Source organism: Symsagittifera roscoffensis, chromosome 9 (assembly GCF_963678635.1).
Source record: "Symsagittifera roscoffensis chromosome 9, txSymRosc1.1, whole genome shotgun sequence".
NCBI classification, from domain to species: Eukaryota; Metazoa; Xenacoelomorpha; order Acoela; family Convolutidae; genus Symsagittifera; species Symsagittifera roscoffensis.
Window position 1 is genome coordinate 6,314,119 of NC_087070.1, and position 22,724 is coordinate 6,336,842.

A 22,724-nucleotide genomic window follows, 5' to 3' on the forward strand; every position below is an offset into this window, starting at 1 on the left:
TGTGGACAAAAATTTAGTAAACAGCACGTGCATTCGTACGCATTATCTAAAACGATGAGCTCTCAATTTTAACATATACCAAAACCAGATGGTTTCAAAATATAAATTTATTATGAAAATAAGCTAAATAATTCAGAAACTGATTAACTAAATATCGAACACGGTAAATCATTTGACCCAAAGATTCATCAACCCAAAGAGCCCGCTTACCGCAGTAAAAACCAAGGGTGCTTGATCCTACCAGACCCCTATACCGAATTTTGGTTAAGAAAAGCTTTTTTTAATGTTTTTTTTTCGATGCATTAAAATTTGCCATGATGTGATAAATTATTACTTCAGAAAAAGACGTAACCTTAATCAACGCAGTATCTTGAAATTAGCAGCAAAATTAAAATTTTTTGGGCGGGAAAGAAAGTAAAAAAAATCCTAAAAATGTGTGCTAGTCTGATCTCATCGCAATATTTTCATCTCTTTTTCAAGAACTTTTTTATATTAGTTTGTTCCATGTTCTTTAACTACAACTACCCTCTTGCGATGATTTTTCGAGTTTTATTGTTTAGCTCCAATATCTTTATTTTTAGCCCTACTGACTATTCATTCGACTGTCAGCCCACTAATGATTTTATTCTGCCCAGGCAATCGGACATAAAATTCGATTTCTCTTTCTGGAAAGTCAAGACCCAAATTTGATGCCAATCGACAGTTTCTGTGACATCTCGAAATACTTTTTTTCTCTCTTTCTCGTTCTCGTTCAAATACCGGGCCAGGCAAGATGGATTGTGATTGAAAGCAATACTGTGTACATGCTAATTTCTAGCGGCTGTCCGCCAAAATCAGATTGCTTTTTTGCTGACCTGAACAACGCCGATCTCTTTTGTGGATCTGAAATAAAAACAACCAAACAAAATAGCTTCCAAAAATTATACCTGCACTCATATACTACAAAAGGAACCTTTAGCTGGACAATGACGATAAACTGATATTTTTTGCCAATTTTTTTTTCCATTTTGAAGGTCAAATAAAATGCAGAAATAGTAAAAATTACCGCCGGTTTTTCTATAAGATTCGCCGGTGAGTCTATAAGATGAAACCTAAGTTCATACAATTATAGGCATGGATCAAGGAATTTTGCGCGGGGCGACTTTTGACAACCTCTTTTCCAAGTCGAACAAATTCAATTTCCGAGGCCCCCAAAACATTAAATAAACCCTTTCTGCCAAAAAAATGCGCTTTTTGAAAAAAAAAACAGCAGTTTTTCACTCCACCCGCCACCATTTAAACTTTCAGTTTTCTCAGTTGTCTTACGCGTTATTATGACTAAATGCGTGATGTTACGATGTAAGGTACGAAGAAAAAAAATGTGTTCACAATAGCTGGTTTGTTCACCATGTATAGTTTCATAATACAATAGTGGACAAAATTGAACACAAACTCAGGTTTTCACTCTCTAAAACGCTAGTTTTAAAGAACTTGGCTCTTTTCCAGTTTCTCCCTTTCAAAATACCGAGTTTTATGTTTGTTTTACTTTTTATTACGGCTAAATGCGTGATGTTACGCTATAAAGTATGAAGAACAAATCTGTTCAGTTGTCGATTTGTTCACCACGCCAAATTTCATTAAATTAAGACAACGTTAAATAAGCTTTTCAAAATTGAATTTGAAAGGGCGAAAACTGAAAAGAGCCAAGAACGTTTTAGGACATTATTCAATTAGAATTTGAATAAAATTTTTAAATCGACTGACAATAAATGATCTGAATTACCCTCTCTTGAAGTTTCCACTTTTTATTTGAAACACTTACCAGTTTTTTGCGGGTCTGAAAATCGCAGTTTTCACCATCCCCAATTCGCGTGAAATTGTAAGAAACAGCTCAGTTTAGTGAAGTTGCCACACTCATTATTTTAATTTTTCCACTGAGAATGTTTCACGTCGCATGAACAAATTTTTTTACTCCCCTTATTCGAGAAAGAGTTCACTACGATGCAAGACTTAGTGCGGATAATGAAACTGGCATTTTCAGACCCAGAAAAAACTGGTGAGTGCTTCAAATTAAAATCTTAAACTTTAAGAGAGGGCAGTTCAGATTATTTGATGTCAGTCGATGTAAAAAAATTCGTTCAAACTCTAATTAAATATTATCCAAAAAGGTTCTTAAAAACAGGCGTTTTAGAGGGTAAAAATCTAAATTTGCGCTTAATTTTGTCCACTAGTGTAATATGAGGCTCTTTTCCAGTTTCCCACTCCTTTCGTATAATTACAAAAAAAAGCTGTTCAATAATTGTTCACATGGGGTTTTGCATGTAAAAAATGTTAGAAACAGTTTTTTTCACCTGTTCACTCTGACACGTTTTAATGCAGTTTAAAGCAGGAAAAATCCGAGTTTTATGAAATACCCCCCCTTTCAAAATACCGAGTTTTATGTTTGTTTTACATGTTATTACGGCTAAATGCGTGATGTTACGCTGTAAAGTATGAAGAACAAACCTGTTCACAGTTGTCAGGGGCTACAATATGTTCAGTTGTCAATCATCTTAGTTGTTATTCTTTATTTACTTATCTCTGAGATTTCTCATACTATAATTAAGTGTGAGTTTGGTACCTGCCTGTCAATCAACTTAGAACTGTCTAGCTGTTATGTGTTGACCTCTAGTTCACTCTCTTATTTAAGCGAACTAGAATACAGTCAATTGAGTATTTAACAGCCATCGTTTTATCAATCCTTGTTATGGCGCAGCCAGTGGATGGAGGGGGAAAAAACCCCCTTGGAATTGTGGCCTTCTGGCCTCCGAATCAGGCGGAACCACAACTCTTATGGGAACACTGGAAACAAAGATTTCATTGGGCGATGGTGGCGAAACATGGACTAGTCTCGTCGGAGTATTACTTTGCATCGACATTAACTGAAGCACAGAATACTGACCTGGGTGACGTTGGTGGAAAACCACGGGCAGAAGGTGAACGTACACTGATATCGAATCTGTACTTATGCCTGGGACACGAGGGACAGAGAGCCTTGCATAATCAGCATCCACATTTAGATATGGAAACAATACGATACCCACGTTTTTTAGATACCTGTGTAGCTCTTTTTCAGAAAAAGCGAAACGAAACGTACGAGATGTACCAGATGTTGTCGAGGAAACAAAAGGAGGGTGAAAGCTTAGAATCGTTCTATGCAGAACTTAGTGGAATGGCGGCAAGATGCAATTTGGGCACCCAGGAGCGGAAAATGGTGAGAGACATATTTATTTTCAACATGAGGAACAGGGACGCGCAGAACGAGCTGTGTAGGGAAACTAAAACCCCGGAGGAAGCATTGAGAATCGCAATGTCATATGAAAGAGGAGACAAGTACGCAAAGAGTTACAAGGGCGTCGCATCCGGTTCCACGGGAATGGCGTATCCATCGCCAGGGGGTTCCCTGCAGATCAAAACGGAACCAATCAGCAATATTCGTGGATCCAGGGGACGAGGAATGCCAAGGGGACGGGGCCAATATCCAAATCGTGGAGGAGGTCGAACACAAGACCGAATGCAAGAGCGAAGATGTTACAATTGCGATCAACCGAACTTCACCCCAGAACACCGACAACGATGCCCAGCAAGAGCCGTCACATGCAATTTTTGCAAAAAGATCGGGCACTTTGAGAGGACTTGCCGGGGAAAACGACAATCCAGGGGGGACAACCGGTCGGATTAATCCAAGGGGATGAGCTATTCGAGGAAGAAGATACCCCCTCGGATGACGTGGGGCCCCAAGTTGCGGCAAAGTCAGTAGGTTTCGTTAAATGAGAACACCACAGCTGGTCATCAGAAAGTTCAGACGACTACATGGTTATGGGAATTAGACGGAAGAAGGAAACAGTATTGAAAGTTGCCGGACATAAACTCAAAATATACATTAATGGCCATCCGATGAACATTTGGATCGACAGTGGATCGCCGATATCCATTTTAACACTAGAAGATTTGAAGAGAACAGTGGGAAGAGCGGGAATTAATTTGAAACAGGATGGCACTGACGATGACGAATTCCGGGATTACAGTAACAATCGGATCAAGATGTTGGGCAGAATGGAACTCGAGTTAGCATCAAACGGCTGGAAGACGAAAGCAGAAGTCCGAGTCATTGGGGGGACCAGACCATCCATCGTGGGACGTGATTTGATGGGGAAACTCGGACTCCAGTTGATGCAAGCAGATCCAAGGGGGGAAGTAATGAATATCCAGGGGACGGAAGACAATTCATGCAATGAGGGGCACGACGAACCGGAGCATGAGCAGATGGATCAATGGCAATTATACTTCAGTAAGCTGTTCCCAAAACTTTTTACTAGAGTTGGAAAAATTAAGAACTACAAGGTTCAAGCAGAATTTTTCAAAAATCTTGTACCAGTGCAGCAGAAGGGACGGAGAGTGCCGGTAACGCTCCAAGAAAAGGTGGACAAGGAAATTGATAAGCTATTAACCCAGGGACATATAGAAAAGTTGAAAAAGTGTTCGGATCGATATTTTGTTTCTCCGATCGTCATCACCGTAAAAAAAGACGGGTCCGTAAAGTTAGAATTGGAATCTCGAGAGCTTAATAAACAAGTTCATAAAAACAAATACCAAATGCCAAATGTACAAGAACTTGTAGATACAATAGGACAACTTATTTCCGAGAAAAAACAAGGGGAGGTGTACTTTACTACGATGGATCTAACGTACGCGTATGGGCAACTACCGCTTAGTGAAGAAACAAGCGTGCACTGTATTTTTTCTTTGGTGGGCGGACGGTCGACAGGAACATACCGATTCCGAACAGGGTTTTACGGGCTAACGTCCATGCCGGCAGAGTTCCAACGAAAAATGGACTCAATTTTGAACGAATTCCCACAAGCGAACGCGTTTATTGATGATATTTTGGTTACAACCAAGGGAACGGAAGTAGAACATATCTCCTTGGTTGAAAAGATCCTCAGGAAACTAAACCACGAAAACATATCGCTGAAATTACCAAAATGCGAGTTTGCGAAACGAGCATGCGAGTGGCTTGGTCATCGTATAACCGAAACGGGGGTTACGCCGGTTAAGCGCAAAACATCGCCGATAGACGCATTAAAGGCTCCTAAAACAGTCACTCAATTGAAATCGTGCTCGATCCACAGCTTGCATAAATATTTACCAGCGATAGCGGAGATGTCAGCTCCATTAAGGCCACTTCTCAGCAAGAAAAACGAATATAACTGGACCGCGGAATGTGAAAATGCTTTCCAAAACATTAAATTGGGGGTAGCAAACATAGTTGAATTAAAACATTTTGATATTCATAAAGATATTAGAGTTGTTTGCGATGCAAGTCATAATGGCCTTGGAGCGGTTTTAGAGCAATTGGGTACAGAAGGGTGGCGCCCTATCTCTTTTGCATCACGATTCTTAAACGCAGCCGAGAAAAAACATTCCACTAACGAGCTTGAAATGCTGGCGGTGGTATGGGGGGCCGAGTATTTCAGAAACTATATTTTAGGAAGATCCTTTACAGTTATCACGGATCATAAGTCTCTAATTTCATTACTTAACGGGAATAACAAGAAAAACAAAACACTCTTTTCAAGACTGACACGTTGGCTAGACAGACTGATTCCTTTTGACTTTGTAATAGAACACAAACCGGGCGCCAAGATCGGATTAGCAGATTACTTGTCAAGGCATCCTAGCGAACCCCCTAAACCGATATGTCAATATGATAATTTGTTCACCGTGGCAAAAATCGCTTCAATTAGAAAATCCTTTGGTTTCACAAATAATTTAAAACCCCTTGGTGAACGAAATTATCAGGATATTAAAGAAACTGGTTCTAAACAGTCTAGACGGTTTTCATCCAATCAAAAGCGAGAACGGATAACATGCCTACAAACAGCGACGGTTGAGGGCGGAAAGTCATGCGTGAAGACAACGACCAATAGGAAACGATCAATTTGCATAACGCATAAATCAAAGAAATCCAAGGGACATTCAGTGTGCTCTATATATTGTTCCCTTGGAAGACGGTTAAATTGGCCTACATCAAATAATTCAAACAAAATGGATAGCGACTCTAATTGTTCTTTCCCAGTATTTGAAATTGAAAATGTTGAAAATGTTAGAATTGATTCCCAAACTAACTCTCCGAATATACTACAACCTCCGATCAACTCTCCGCTTAGATTAGATGAAAATCTATTGAGTAGCGATGAAATAACTGTCATTAACCCTGAAATTGTTGCAATTACTAAAAATACACGGGATTCAAAAATTAATACAGTACTTTCTATACCTTCGAAATTTCCAGGCGAGCTCTTTCCTACCGTTAATCCGAATCAGCAAATTATGTCTATCATTCCCCGTGATTGCAAGGTTATCAAGAAATCCCAAGCGTTACCAGAACTATTTAATTTAGAATTTGTTGCCTCAAACATACCGGCGGATGTGAACTTAGTACGAGTAAAAGAAGCATTGGAGAAGAAGATTAACTTGAAAGAAGAACTCCTGAAGATTGGGGAGTACTGGGCCCAATACGCAAACAATTTGTCATTACGGGACGATTGTGTGTGGTTGGATGGACGGCTGGTCATTCCTTTGCCATTACAAGTCCCAATTGAGTCGCGGATACATTATTACCATCACGGTAAAAGAAACATGTATGAAGCAGCGCGTGACATCTGGTATCCCTACATGTACCGCAGTTTGGCAGCAAAGGCCACGTACTGTCAGCAATGCACGGAAGCGGGTAAGAACCTAAAATCGTTATTACCCAAGGGAGACATGGGGAAAGTCCCTGAACCAAGGGAACCCAATGAATGTATACAGTTGGATTTCTGGGGGCCAATAAATTACTTAAATGAGAGTAAGAAATATGGCTTGGTTGCTACGGACCGCTTCTCAAGGTGGCCATCAGCAATGGTTACTACCACTAACACGTCAGATAAAGTCTTAAAATTCCTCGATAAATACATAACTCATCATGGAGTACCTCGGAAAATCCACGTTGATCAGGGATCATGTTTTACATCTAATAAATTTAAAAGCTTCTGTAACAACGAAGGCATCGAGCTAATGTACTCCCCAGTGAATGATCATCGAGGCACGGGGTCCGTTGAACGGACAATAGGAAGTTTGAAGAATTTTGTCCTAACATATGCGACTGAAAAAGAGCATAAGTCTCTAGAATCTATGGTCGATAAAGCGCTAGGCGCCCTACGATTTTCCAAAAATGCAACTACTAAATTAACACCTTTTGAAGCTCACCACGGCCGCGAGGCCAACACCGTTTTACGAAATCTTACGAAAAAACCAAGTTTGAAAAATTTGAATTGGAAGAACGTCTTAAAACAAAAATGTTTGTGTTTAGACGAAAATGATCCTGGAGATGAGTAAAATTGCATTCCCTCAGCACTCGAATTGGGAGGAGAGGTCCGATTTGACATACGCTCCAGCTTTAAGAAGGGCCCCTATCATGCTTGATAGCGATCAGCAAATGGACATATGTCCAGGAGAGGTATCGGGAGTTGCCCCGAAAATCCAAGGGAGTGGAGACACTGGCCCTAACATCCAGGGGAGTGAAGGCGCACGCGACCTATATCAGCGTACCACCAGCAAGACCCTAAATCGGTATAAATTATTAAAATCCAATGTAATCTCTGAATCCGAACATACTATCAAGCTAAAAAACGGATCTGTTCTTAGGAAAAGTGCAGTGGCAGTAAAACCAAAACTCAACCTTCCCAAGAAACGGAAGCCGGCTACGCTCAAGGAGATGTTATCGAGCGCAAAGAAAGGGGCAGTCGAGAGCCCGAAATCGAAGAGAGCAAAGGCCATGCAAAACGTACCAGTAGCCACCTTCCAGTCCGACAGTTCGGATAGTGAAGATTACCAGCCATTAAATATTATCCCTGCAAGATTACCGATAGAAGTATTAGCGAGACACGAAGCGATTGCGGCGGGACAAGGCCCAAGCGGCAGTACAGCAGTGGAACGTGGAACGGGAGCAAAAGCAAAATCAAGAGTGACGAGAGCGAAGCGGGGAAAAGGGGGTCAAGAAAAACAAGTAAAGGGGAGCCAGGAACGACCGGCGTTAGTTGCGAGAGAGTGCCTTGTGAATAGTAGCCAAAAAGAAGACGTTGAATCTGACAGTCAAAGTGAAAGCTCGGGAACCAGAAGGAGTACTAGAAGAAGAAAGCCAGTAGATAAAATGGGAGGAGTCATGATTGAAAATATCCAGGGGGCGGAACAAAAAGGAAAACATCCAGTGGGAGAAGGAAAATGAACCTTACTTTAAAACTCATTCAAAAACTCATTACCCAGGGAGAGGGATGGCCATAAGCCTAAAACTCAAGTTTGTTGTATCGTTTTAGTTAAGGCGGCAGGTTGAAAGTTTAGTTATTATGTTAAATTTAAATTACTATGTATTTAAATTTTACCCCATACGGAAATGTCAGGGGCTACAATATGTTCAGTTGTCAATCATCTTAGTTGCTATTCTTTATTTACTTATCTCTGAGATTTCTCATACTATAATTAAGTGTGAGTTTGGTACCTGCCTGTCAATCAACTTAGAACTGTCTAGCTGTTATGTGTTGACCTCTAGTTCACTCTCTTATTTATGCGAACTAGAATACAGTCAATTGATTATTTAACAGCCATCGTTATATCAACCCTTGTTACAGTTGTCGATTTGTTCACCATGCCAAATTTCATTGCATTATGAAAACATTAAATAAGCTTCTCAAATTTGAATTTGAAAGGGGGGGAAACTGGAAAAGAGCCAAAAATTCATTTTAAATAGACTTTCACAAGTTAAATTTTAGAAAAAATCAAAGGGGGGAAACTGGAAAAGAGCCTATTATGGCAAGTTTCCCTCCCCCTTTTACATACAACTTTCGTAGTCTTCGAGACAGCCTGCAAAGTCCTCGAAGTTCTGTTTCTGTATCAATCCTAGATTCTTCGCGTCTTCCTCGGAGATGTGTTTGCCCTTGGAGAGAATGTCTTTCAACTCTGTGTCGTATAAGACTCTTTTGGACGCCTTCAGACAACACAGGTTGACATTGCTGTCGTCCGACTTCTTTTCTAGACATTCACAGCTCTCCGGAATTGACAGGGCGCCTTAAAAATTATACTAAAATACTTACTTTCACTTTTGAGCTTCGATCTTGAAAATCAAAGTTCGTCCACTGGAAAGGAGTTGGGCAAAAGGTATAGCTTAAACTAGCGGTTGTATTCCAGTTTCGAACCCCCTCCTAAAGTCACAGCAAAAAGAGGCTTAAATTACATCATATGGCGATTTGCGCTATAGAAACGACGTAAAAATCTGTTCAATTGTTCACGCTGACAAATTTTTATTTGCAGTTTGGATTATCAAAAGTCATTCCAAATAAACAGCTTTTTTCCTCTGACATCTGAGAAAATGGAAAATTTGAAATGTCGGGGGGGGGGATGGAAAAGAGCCAAAAAGCTTTCATAAGTCAAATGTCAGAACAAAAATTAAAGGGGGACAGAGGACTGGAAAAGAGCCGCGCTAACCTCCCGTCTTCTCGATGCCGTCCCTTAAGATGCACTGGATCATCATGGAGGCATACTTCATTTGACCTTGAGAAGGGGTCACTTGCATCGGTATATACTTCACAGCCGAAGACTCACTTTCCCCGCCACCATCACTCGCAGAGGCCTGAAGACCAGTCGGCCCAATGAGCATCACTGACCATGTCACAGCACTGAGCAGAATTGCCATATCAAAAAGAGAAGCTGTATCAGTTGGCAGATTGTGTACAGTGGAGAGTACTTTCAGCACAAAATAATATGAGATTAAAAATGGAGAGGCTCGTGCAAAAACTGCGCCTTAATGATGACAATTTGCAAGTCGAAAGTCATCAAAACAATAACTGCAGTGTACACGTGACGTCGATAGAAGAAAAATTTGGTTTTCCTCTCCAAACATCTCGAGAGCGCATCAGTGTTCCTGGCTTTCTCCTGACCGCTTCTTCTATCTCAGTTCCTTTTTCCCTCAACCAATTATGCCCCGGCCTTCAACTCATCAAGGACTCGCGTTACTTTCAATGCTAATCACCAAATGAAATAACAGAACATCAAAAAAAAAGTTTCAATCAATCAATTTCTTATACATGAAAATGACGAGAGAAAATATGGCTCAAGATTACATGGTTAAATATGAAGACCAAATAAGTTTACTATGGCTTAATTAGTCCGTATGTCAATTTTCATAACAATCAAAGAACATGGACAAAATTTCTAGTTGTAGAATTTTGCAGAAGGGGTAAGGAAATGAGCCAAATATGTTTCTCATGGTTTCGTTAGTCCGCATGTCAATTTTCATCACAATCGGATGACGCGAACGATAATTTCACTTGCACTGTTGTTAATTGTAAACAATTAAGGTCACCTTTCTCTCAACTTGACTTTTGACATTACAGCCAAGCTGACTCACTCGTTTCTCTCAACTTTTCAAAAACAGCATGACTTACAAGGAAATGACAAACTTTCAGGTACTTACTCAACTGATGCCCAACTGCATGGAACTCCTTTGACTCAACCCTTAAAACTACCCTTATTAACAATTGGTGTACTACTCTCCTCAGGTAATTTACCCAATTTTTTATATTGGCGCCCCGAAAAAGTTTTGATTAGCTCGTTACACTGTGTTTTTTATTCCCCCACAACCAAAAATTTATGGTTAGTTACTGTTTTTCCTCCCCAGTTTTTACGTCTGCGGTTTATTATATCTTGTTATAATACTTCCCCATTACAATATTATTTCATTTATTTACAGTTAATCGCAGTTTATTTGATTTACATTTAAAAAAAAAAAAAGATCAATTATTGCTCTTGATTTCTAACCCATGTAAACTTTAAACGTTTCAATTGTTCATAGCTTCATTTACTTTGAATAATGTATTAAGTTATTTTCATCAATTTTCCCCTTTCAATTCGTTTTTTGTTGCTTTGCTATTCCGAGTCTTTTGTGACTCATTTATGAAAAAACTTCAGTTTTCCCGACTCATTTTTCATTCCGTTCAGAGTCTTTATTGCCTTTTGCGTTCCTTTCCGAGTCTTTTCTGACTCAATGTTTCATTCCTTTCCGAGTCTTTCTCGACCCATTTGTTGTTCGTTTCCGAGTCTTTCCCTACTCATTCATTCATTCCTTCCGAGTCTTATCTGACGCCTTGTATATTCCTTCCGAGCCTTTCTTGGCCCTTTGCTTCCTTCATTGCTTCCTTCCTTCAAGTGTTTTCTGACACTTTTGCTTTCTTATTGCCCGACTCCTTGGTTACCTGATTCGAGTTCTTTTTGGACTCTCAATTTTCGTCATTGTTCTTCGACATGACATTTGTTTGAGCTTTATCTGAGCTCACTTATTCCGCTTGCTTCGAGCCTCACTGGGTTCGTGGCTACATTCGAGCTTCGTCTTAGCTCACCTTATTTTCTGCTTTGAGCCTCTCGGTTCTTGGCTACTTCCTGTCGAGCTTTATCTGAGCTCACTTATTCCGCTTGCTTCGAGCCTCACTGGGTTCGTGGCTACATTCGAGCTTCGTCTTAGCTCACCTTATTTTCTGCTTTGAGCCTCTCGGTTCTTGGCTACTTCCTGTCGAGCTTTACCTGAGCTCATTTCCTCTGCTGCTTCGAGCCTCACTGGGTTCGTGGCTACATTCGAGCTTCGTCTTAGCTCACCTTATTTTCTCCTTTGAGCCTCTCGGTTCTTGGCTGCTTCCTGTCGAGCTTTACCTGAGCTCATTTCCTCTGCTGCTTCGAGCCTCACTGGGTTCGTGGCTACATTCGAGCTTCGTCTTAGCTCACCTTATTTTCTGCTTTGAGCCTCTCGGTTTTTGGCTGCTTCCTGTCGAGCTTTACCTGAGCTCATTTCCTCTGCTGCTTCGAGCCTCACTGGGTTCGTGGCTACATTCCAGCTTCGTCTTAGCTCACCTTATTTTCTGCTTTGAGCCTCTCGGTTCTTGGCTGCTTCCTGTCGAGCTTTACCTGAGCTCATTCCTCTGCTGCTTCGAGCCTCACTGGGTTCGTGGCTACATTCGAGCTTCGTCTTAGCTCACCTTATTTTCTGCTTTGAGCCTCTCGGTTCTTGGCTGCTTCCTGTCGAGCTTTACCTGAGCTCATTTCCTCTGCTGCTTCGAGCCTCACAGGGTTCGTGGCTACATTCGAGCTTCGTTTAGCTCATCAACTGCTTCGAACAACTCTAGTTCGTCTCATTCGCTACGCTACAGCGATAAAGGCAAGTTGTCCTCTGGGAGGTCAACTGGTATAAGTGCAAATTTTATTGCACAGGGATAAATCTACGGTATTAGGACAGGTAGGTAAACAGGTACATCAACTTTAGTTGTCCTCTGGGAGGTCAGCAATCACAATTCGGTCGTCTGCTAAATAGCGACAGGTAGGTAGATAAATACGTCATCCTCAGTTGTCCTCTGGGAGGTCAACACTCATTGGTGCTAATCTTTGCACCCGGTTTTTTTTGCCGTTTATACTGGTAATTGGTAGGTAGGTAGGGTCGGTAGGCTGGTAGGACCAGGTAGGTTCTTGGACTAGCTTTAAAATCGCAGTTAATTGTTAATACCGAGGACACTTTGAACGACCGCTCAATTTTTCCTCGGAGGTAGGTACAAGTGGTAAGGTACAGTGGTAATTGGTTAAACTTTATCCATTATTTCGCTCCTTCTTACGAGCATCGGTGGTATTCGGTATAAGTTGGTAGGTTGGTAAAGGTAAATTCATATACTGGTATAAGTTGGTAGGTATTGGTTTACGTCTCCTGGTTCAAGGTATGGCCCCATCCGGTAGAAATAAAACGACGCAAAACAATGACAGCGATCCTTCGGAACAAAATGGTACCCAAACGCAAGATACCAATCAAAACGTTCAAGAGACTGGCGTTCGAAAACTGGTTTCGCTTCGACGTCATCACGAAATGGAGATCAATACTTTGATCGACATGCTCGAAAACAACATCTACGAGGAAGAAGATGATCTTGAACTCATCAATGAAACGTTCACTGAATTGTCTCAATTCCAACAAAAACTTGATACCCTGAACGATCAAATGTTACAGGCTGGTTCTGAACACGATTTTGAAGAACATTCTCACTGGACAGTACAGTTGAAACAGAAAATCCGAGTATTTTCAATGAAAGTGAAAAAATATTTGAAAAAACAAGTATCAAATCCTGCTACTTCTACAATTCCAAATAACAGCGCTCAAGAAAATGCTACTTCAATTTTCCCACAGGAAACCGCAACCTCCATGCCGACTGCAAACATAATGGATATACCAAACAACAACCTTATAACCATGAGCAACAATACTCAAGGCAATGCAAGAACAGCTGCCTCTGACGACAACCTTTCGGCGCCATTTCAAGGCGACCAATCATTTTCAAATCCATTTGCTAGTGATGTTCCTAACCACAGCTCACAACAAGCTAGTGCTGCAAACCCTGCTAACAACAACAATCGAGCCAGGCAACTAATTCAAGCGACACTTCTACTACATTCAGTCGATCAGTGCCAAAACTGAAGCCTACAATTTTCAATGGCAATCCCAACTATTGGTTGCACTGGTATGGTGTATTCGTATCATCGATTCATAATTCTAATATGTCTCCAACTGAAAAGATGATCCATCTTCAATCATTGGTAACTGGCCCAGCTAAACTAATGATAGCTGGTTATGGTGCAAACGGCGACACATACGAACTAGCACTACAACGTCTTCGTGAAAACTTTGGCAATACCAATAGAATTGTCAACTCTTTTTTGCAACGTCTTGCAAATTTCAAACCTCCAAATCTGGCTCAACCAGAATCATACATGCAGTTTTCTGCTTTTCTCCTAACTTTAGTGGACACTTTTGAGCAACTTGGTTTTGTTCACGATATTTGTTCTACAACAAACTTGAACACTGCTCTGGCAAAGCTTCCCGACCCTGTGAGATTAGAATGGAATCGCTTCGTCATCGACAAAGACTACGATCAACCCTCCTTGAGACATCTAGCACAATGGTTTCAACGGTACGCACAGGCGTGTCGCGACATGCCTCCGACAGGTTTCCGAAACCAAAACAATAACAATTTTAACAATTCTTCTGGAAACGCTAAACACCCTAGTGGTTCCCGTTTCAATGGTTTTACTACAAATGGTGTAGGAAATCAAAATCAGCGCTTTAACCATCAGGGAGATCAACAAAACTCTCGTGCTCAGAATAATGTAAACTCGAATGCTTGTCCTAGTGGAGACACCTGTGGACCTCTCTACAAATGCGAGCACTTCAAAGCTTTAGACCCTAAGCAACGAAAAGAGCATGCCCGAAAAATGCACTTATGCTTTAACTGTCTAGGGAATCATAGGTTTACTGACTGCAATTCGAAATCGCTCTGTCGAACCGATAATTGTGGTAAAAAACACCACACTCTACTCCACGATCCTTCTGATACTTATGGAAAAAACCCTAGTAAAGCTGCAGTGAATCGCGCAATAGCTTGTCAGAGATCAGGTCAATCAGCTTTTGTACCAATCGAATTATCAAATGGTGATAAAACACTTTGTACCTACGCTTTCTTAGATAGTGGTAGCTGCGTAACTCTACTACTGGACTCAGTGGCAACTCAACTAGGCTTGGACGTCAACAAGAAGCACTCACTTCCCATATCTGGATATCATGAGACCAAGTCAGTTCAAGTTACATCTGTGGATGTACAAATTAGACCATACAAAAGCCCATCGACTCCAATGACGCTCGATGACGTACTCACGGTAGATGAAAATAATTTGGCCCCAGTTGATATTTTTCAACTAAACGCAATGTGCAACAATTTTCCACATTTAAAGCATGTTAAATACCCGGACTTAAATGACAATAGCATATCGCTAGTCATCGGAAACAACAATCCAGAATATCATGAGATCAAAAATACCGTTTATGGCCCCAAGAATGTTCCCTGGGCTATCGAAACCCTTTTGGGATGGACATGCACAGGTCGGAACAAAACGCAATATAATTCCGTTCCATCTGTTCCGGTGAACTTCACACAAGTTCATTCACACAATAACTTAGATGAAAAATTATACCAGAAAGTTCTCAACTGGATGAAAATAGAAAACACAGGCATCGCTTCTTCAAAACGCTCGCACTCCAAATCGGATAAAAGAGCAATCGATATTCTCGAAAACTCTTGTACTTTAGTAGATGGTCACTATCAAATTGACCTTCTTTGGAAAGAGGATACTGATCTTCCAAATAACCGTTGGCTAGCTGAAAAGCAACTCAACAGCCTCGAATTTCGCCTTAAAAGTAAACCTGATTTAAGGGAGAAATACCGCGCAACAGTCATCACTGACTTAGAAAAAGGCTTTGTCACTAAAATAGATGCAAAACATGACACTGCAATCAAATCTTGGTATTTGCCGCATCATCCAGTGACAAATGTCAACAAACCAGACAAAGTTAGACGAGTCTCAAATGCTTCCAGCATTTTTCAGGGTAAATCCCTCAACTCGAGTTTGCTCAAAGGGCCCGATCTTTTGTGCAACTTAACAGGTCTCATAATTCGCTTTCGACAAAATAAAATAGCAATATCTGCTGACATAGATGCTATGTTTATGCAAGTGCTAGTCAGCCCAAAGGATAGACCTTTTCTAAGATACCTTTGGAAAGAAAATGGTAAATTAGAAACTCACGAATATACACGACACATTTTCGGTGCCACAGACTCACCATGCGTGGCTTGCTACGCAGTACGACGATGTGCATCAGACAGTAAAAACGACTTTCCTCTGGCTTCTGAAATCATTCAACAGAATATCTACATGGATGATTTGTATGTCACTTCGTCAACGGTAGAAGAAGCCCTCCAACAAATGACACAACTACGAGGATCTTTATCTCGAGGTGGGTTCAACTTGAATAAGTGGAACTCAAACAGTAAACCATTCCTGGATTCAATTGATCCAAATATTTTAGTCAGCCCTAATGATCCAACGCCTAAACATCAACGAGTTCTCGGTGTTCACTGGAATACCAACACAATCGGATGACGCGAACGATAATTTCACTTGCACTGTTTTCCAGTCCCCCCTTGATTTTTTGAAAGTATGTTTATGAAAGTATATTTAAAATGACTTTTTACGTTACAAACTGAATTAAAACGTGTCAGCTACAACTTTTCTAGTGTGCAAATTGCCGTGTGAATAGTTTTTGAATAGCTTTGTTTTGTAATTTTACCAAGGGGTGTGGAAAACTTAAAAAGAGCCATCACTTATAAAATGTCGCAGATGGGGCGGAAGAGAAATAATCAAAAAATAAAAGAAAAATGATGGCTCTTTTCCAGTGCTCCCCTTTCAAACTACCGAGTTTTATGTTGTTTTACGTGTTATTATGGCTAAACGTGGTATCCCGGATATGGTACCAAAACATACACGCTGAACTGAAAGTAGTTTGAAAAATATTAAACTTTTTCTAAAATTGTCTTTTACCTGTTGAGGGAAGCAATTCAGAAAGAAATAATGTAAACGTAGGGGAATTCACAATATCTCCAGGCCGGTCTTGCTCGCTATTGCACACTGCCGCAATATGTTCCCTTTGGTACTGAGGTTAGCGGGGCAACCGATTCCCAGTACTGTTCACAATCCCAAAAGGGTTGATTTGGTGGTTGGCTGCTCTGTACTGTACTGTGCTGCTCGCCCGGTGATTCGTGCTCTTCCGATTGCATCTCACCCGTCAATCGATAATCAATCTTAACAACAAATCCAATAATAAAAATGAATTGAGAAATGAATATAACCAAATACAGAGTAGCCTTTAATTGGCTGAAATATAAATTAATCATTCAATTCAAGAAAGGGGTTCGCGATTACTATTATTTAAACCAACTGCCTCCTGCAGTTCAATTAACACCTCATTACTAACTAACGTTCTCCTCGAGAACTTCTTTCAATGTCAATAGTTCAACAACGATTCCGCTATCCTCTAGATAGCCTAACTAACATTCACTAACTAATCTACATTCACATTAACAAGTCTTCCAACTCGTTCTCACTTTACTTTGAGAATCAAGCGACTACCTTAGCTTGTAGCCCAAGATGTTCTCTAACTAACTGAGAAACAACTATTCGATTCGCTCGCAATAATTCTTCTGCCTCTTACAGGCTCTCCGGTACCCTCCAATTCCTTATCTTTCTGTACACTTAGTTTTATTTAGGTCACGCCATTCCCTATCAAACCTGTTATCCGCCTAAATCACCCGTCCGCACATGTTTAAGGCTATATCCCTCCCCCTGTCAACTCTGCCACGTGCCAATTTCGGTTTCTTTTATCAATCTTTTCACACTTATCAGATACCCGGTATGCGGTAGCTGTCACAATTTGACCAAGCAAATAAATGTCATACGATTCTAATCAACCAATTCCTGAACTCTGTGAACTTCAGCTCTCGAGTTCAACTCAACCTCCAAACCATGCTATGTTTACTCAGTAATCCTCCCAAGGTCTTTATTTTAATTATCCCGTTAACGTTCCGGCCTCCCAAGGGTAGGGGGAGGTCCTTTCCATGGGTAGCTAATTCATTCCAAGCATCTGACATTTTGACCTGTACTCTATTCCAATCCCGACTTTCTAGCTATCAGGGGAACGTAGTTCGTCTACTAGGGGTCAAATCAAACCAAAATGTCACCTCCGGGAAGCCAAGTAAATTCCCCGTTCGTTCATACTATTTAGGAGACCTAATTCTCATGCTACGGTCCTATTACTATCAATTTCCTCGGGGAGTACTTTTCTTTAGTCTAATTGAATTGCTATTAATAGATCATTCGCCAAGCTAAACAGAACCCAATGTTTACAAAGTCCACTTTGAATTAAATCCACTACTCCAAGGTTGCAATGTAAAACTGTATCGGCTTCTGCTGTAATTCCAAATATATACATTTTCCTCCCAATTTTTTAACAAGATGACCCATTCTCATTTCCAGGGGTTGGGTTGGTAAATACGCCACTTTCCGGTGTTAATATTGGGGCTTTCCATGCCATTTTGGGGTCAAAACGCCCAAAGGTCAACTTAAGGTCACCCAGGGGTCAACCGGGTTCAAACTTCTATATTTGGGTTCAGAATTCCATGGGGGTCCTACCTACCAACTTTCATTCATATCCAATTAATACTTCACAAGTTATACCATTTCTAAGGTCCATTATCACTTTTTCCGGGAAAATGCTATTAACACCGGAAGGAGTCGCCGGAGGGTTTTCACTCACAAGGGGTCTTTATTTGGGGCCCATATCTTATGTCCATTGCCGTAATAAAATCGATATGCCCTCGCTCAATATTTCGCGTAAATTGCCTATTTCCGGTCTAAGGGGGTGTTTTTCCAAGTGCTAATAGCTTCCGGTCCAACCGCCGGATTTGATTCAAAGTATAGCACAAGATGTATCTTGCCACTGCCTATCATCCCTTCAAGTTTCCGCTCCCTGCGTTCATCGGGGGCCGAGAAACTACTCCCGGAAGTTACGGGTGGGTTTGTTTACTTAGGGCATAAAACCGGAAGTTGGGGTTTTAAGGGTCTGGGTTTCCACACTTAAGCTCCACTTAACTAGGCCTTCAACATACTTGAATTTGAGTCTATTCCAACCGCTAGTTACCGAGTTCTGATAGGGCCATTTACACTTCCGGGGACCGCTATCACTTGCCCCCCAAGGGTCTGAGGGGTCCCGTTTTTTTGTACGCCCGGGTCGAATCATCTCTAGTGTCGCTCCTCTGAATTTCATAACATTAGCTTTCTTAGTTCCGATTTCGGGAGGGGGTCGCCAACTTTGTCAAATTTTATTTTCTGGAATAGGAGGGACGATATCTTCGAAGATTGAACTATTTCGAATTTTACCCTTTGTTTGCTGTACTACCTAACTTAATGACGAATCAATCTTACGCTCAGGTTACTATAGCATGTAATACAGTAGATTCACCAATTCTTCAAATAATGTCAAATTTGTAAGATCTTCCTTTTCTCTTATAAATACATAACTGTAAAAACTAGCTCTTTAAAAGTCGACTGAACAAGCAAAAAGAATATGGCGCAAAACTGCCGACCAACATGGCCTCTTTTAAGCTCTTTTACAGGGGGAATTTAGGGGGGTGGCGGGTCCCCTTTTTATTATTTTTAGATATTTTTTTTTTGGCGACGGACCCTGAAAATTTTCTAAAGGCGCCTTTGGTGCCAATATATGCTAACTTAGAGGAGGGAGCGCGCGCCAAAAACAAACATGATTTTTGGTCCAAAGATGCCTTTTTTGGCCCGTTTTTTCAACAAAAATTGGCCAAAACAGGGTCTTTTTAGTGCTCTGGGTGAGCTCGGAAAACCAATTTGCTCGACCTAAAAACAAGGTTGACAAAACTTTCGAAAAGTTTTTTGAAAATCCCCCCCCCCCCCCCCCCCCCGAGAAAATCCAAGACCCGCACCTGGCTGTTTAAATGAAAGAATGAATGTAACAGTCAGTTCAATTGTGCACACTGTTGTTAGAGTGCAACAACGTAGACTGGAAAAAAAAAGCTCTATATTAAAGCTCCAACCCTGACACTCAGTCGCAAAATTGCATCGAAAATTGAGTAATTTTCGAGTTTACTAAGCCTTCTAAAAATTTCAATATAGAATTATTTCAAATTTTTAAAAAGAAGCCATTTCAAACGTTTTTCAAGCTGACGGTTTTATTGCAGTTTAAAAAATCGAAATGCTTCTTATAGAAACCTTTGAAAGGAGAATTAAAAAAAATCATCGTAGAGCTAGAAAAGAGTCAAAAACTGTGTAAAAACTGGTCATAGAGCAATTTTCACTTAAAACTTGCCTTAAATTATTACTGAGTGTTCAGTTCACTTGTTTCCACTGACACAATTTGGCTTATAACTCACAGAAAAAAAATTAGATTTGGTCTTTTTTACTGCTCCCGTCCCCCCCCACCCCCCCCCCCCCCCCCACCAGATATGAACATCAATTTTTATTGATTAAGAACTCATTTTTGCCCATCTGCATTTTCTTTTTTGTTTCTGTTCCTTTCAGCTCTTATACACACCCCCCATTCGAGTTTCAGTTATGCAATTTTTTGTGAATTTGTCATTATGTAATGAAGATACATGTTGATCAGACTTGTTCTTCGCAATTAGGATCTAAACATAACGCCTTTAGCCGTAACAACACATAGAACAACTAAGAAAATAGAAAACTTGAAATGTTGGAGGAAAGGTATGAAAAGTTTTCAATGCTTCCAATTGTTTTGAATTTTGGGCTGCAAGTTAATTACACAATTGAACGCCCAATTTATCGCCATAACAAGCTCAAGAAATTAATTATTACATTTTAAAATGATAGTTTATACCTGCCTAGGGGTAATGGTAGAAAGTGGGGGAAGTTTTCGGCTTTTTCCTCTTTGAATGTAATGTCATAGTGCTTTTGGGTTCATTTCTTTTCTCCATTACATTTATTCAAGAATTATGAAAAATTTCTAAGGATGTAATCAAAATTTGCACGGAGAACAAACTAACTAATTTGAACACATTTTCAAAAATCGGGAAAGAGTCAAAGCTTAGTTAAATACTTACAAGGATAGTCCGAACACTCAGGCAGTCGGATACTCGGAACACTTAGATACTTACAAGGGTAGACGTAATACCAGTTGGAAACTTAAAAAAAACGAAAACTGTTTCCCGTTATACAAACACTTAGTTGACTAATGTTTTGTTTAATTAATTAATGATTTTTTAAAATAGTTACAATGAAATCCGTTAATGTTTAAAACAATTTAGAGTAGCGATAGGACTATTTTCATAATTACTTTATGTTGTGATTCAGTATTTTTAGTATGTTATAACCTTGACCTCTATTATCTAATTACGTACCAGTCAATGTTAACTCTACGAAGTCCAGTGGACTTCGGACCACTAGTTGCTCTTTTTTGACTACAGTCAGTTTTAATTCAACCAATACTTTTATTCTCTTTTAACCTTAGTTAGATACATTAGTTACCAGTGGTACATCTTAACTCTTTATTATGGCGCAGTCAACACCTGATTCGAACCTGCGGGGAATACCCGCCTTTTGGCCGAACCACACGGTAGAACCTCCCACCCAATGGAACAACTGGATAGACCAATTCCATTTGGATATTATCGCGCAGGAAAATTTAGACATAGACAACCTCAAAGAACCAATGGAAGGGGAGACGACGTTACCGATCCTAGAAGGCGCCCAGGAGTCAGAAACTGACCAACAGAGGAAAGCCAGGGAGGCCAGGAACAAAGAAATAATGCAAGTCTACGAACACGCTGAAGAGAAAAGACTAGCAGAAGAAAAACGGAAATTCGGAGGAATGAGGAGATATGAGGCCGATAAAAAAGTAAGGCCAATCCTATACTTGGCCTTAGGAGCAGAAGGCAAAAGAAGTTTCGCACAGAAACATCCAAGGGTAAAAGTCCTAGGAATCTCATTCAAGGAATTTTATGAACTGCTAGAATTGGCTTTTATCAAACATAACATTTGAACGATATAAATTATTGAGCAGGAAACAAAAGGATAGAGAATCCTATGAACAATTTTGGGGCGCGTTATCAGATTTAGCAAGATCATGTGAAATTGGAATTAATGCAGAACAGGAGTGGATCAGAGACGTATTTATTTTTAGTATGAAAAACTGCGACTTACAACGTAGACTACTTTCGGAAACTCTCAATCCATTGGATGCACTAAACCAAGCAATCATTGACGAAAAAGGCTACTATAACCACCTCAAATTAACCAATATGACTAGATCCTTCAACACGACAGGAAATAGTGGGAGAGTGTATAAAAACTTCAACAACGTAAAAAAGGAACCAAGCTTGAACATAGAAAGATCAAATACTTGTATGAAATGCGTGAATGCGTTTACCAAGGGTCATCTGAATGTGTGTCCGGCGAAAGAAATTGTGTGTAATATTTGTAAATATAAAAGACCTTTCGGAAAACTTTGTAAATCGAAAGGAAGAAAACCCGCTGTAAATATTGTAGATGAAGCTGTAAATAGTCAGAATTGTTCATATTCCCCAGAAGACCTTCAGGTAAGGAGCGAAGAAATTTTTTGCGGAGTGATTAACGCTTGGACTGAAGAGGGGATAAGCGATAATGATGACTATTCCGTTCTCAACATCAGAACAATCTACGATACCAATGGTTTGGAAACCAAGAAACTTGTCAACATCGGTTTGGGAGACGATGCAATAGTCAACTTGAACATTCCAGTGGATTCGGCAAGCCCAGTGAGCTTCCTGAAACAAAATGTACTTCACGAATTGAAGTTGAGAAACCCACATTTGAAGATACAGCCAGTTGAGAAGAAAACGAGAGAACTATATTGCGGATGCACCAACGACACAATCAACATCATCGGGAAAGTGGTAGTGAAATTACAATCCGATGGATGGATCGCGGACGAAACCCCATTTTTTATCACTTCTGGACACGAGAGGAACATCCTGGGAAACGACAATCTCCCGAGAATTGGAATAGAGATAGCCCAACGACAGCCTCTACTACCCGTCAACAACATATCACGCCCAGAGTTGTGTAAGTTAAATAACTATTCAGACACGACCCTTAATCTGTATCATAAGTACAAAAGGTTATTTAACAGAGTGGGAAAAATACCATTGGACAGAAAAGTTACTCATTTCCAC

At 40.3% G+C, this 22,724-nt stretch overlaps 2 protein-coding genes across 2 annotated transcripts in view; both read left to right on the forward strand.

The window, feature by feature from the left end:
• LOC134853964 (AH receptor-interacting protein-like) overlaps window positions 1-22,724 on the forward strand; it is a 567,995-nt gene that overhangs the window by 205,847 nt on the left and 339,424 nt on the right. The gene's annotated exons all lie outside the window — the stretch shown is intronic.
• LOC134854688 (uncharacterized) lies at window positions 13,535-16,074 on the forward strand. The gene is made up of 3 exons (XM_063871043.1): window positions 13,535-14,533; window positions 14,603-15,016; window positions 15,749-16,074. The coding sequence occupies exons 1-3, from the start codon at window positions 13,639-13,641 to the stop codon at window positions 16,072-16,074; spliced, it is 1,635 nt and encodes a 544-aa protein (XP_063727113.1). The 5' UTR covers window positions 13,535-13,638.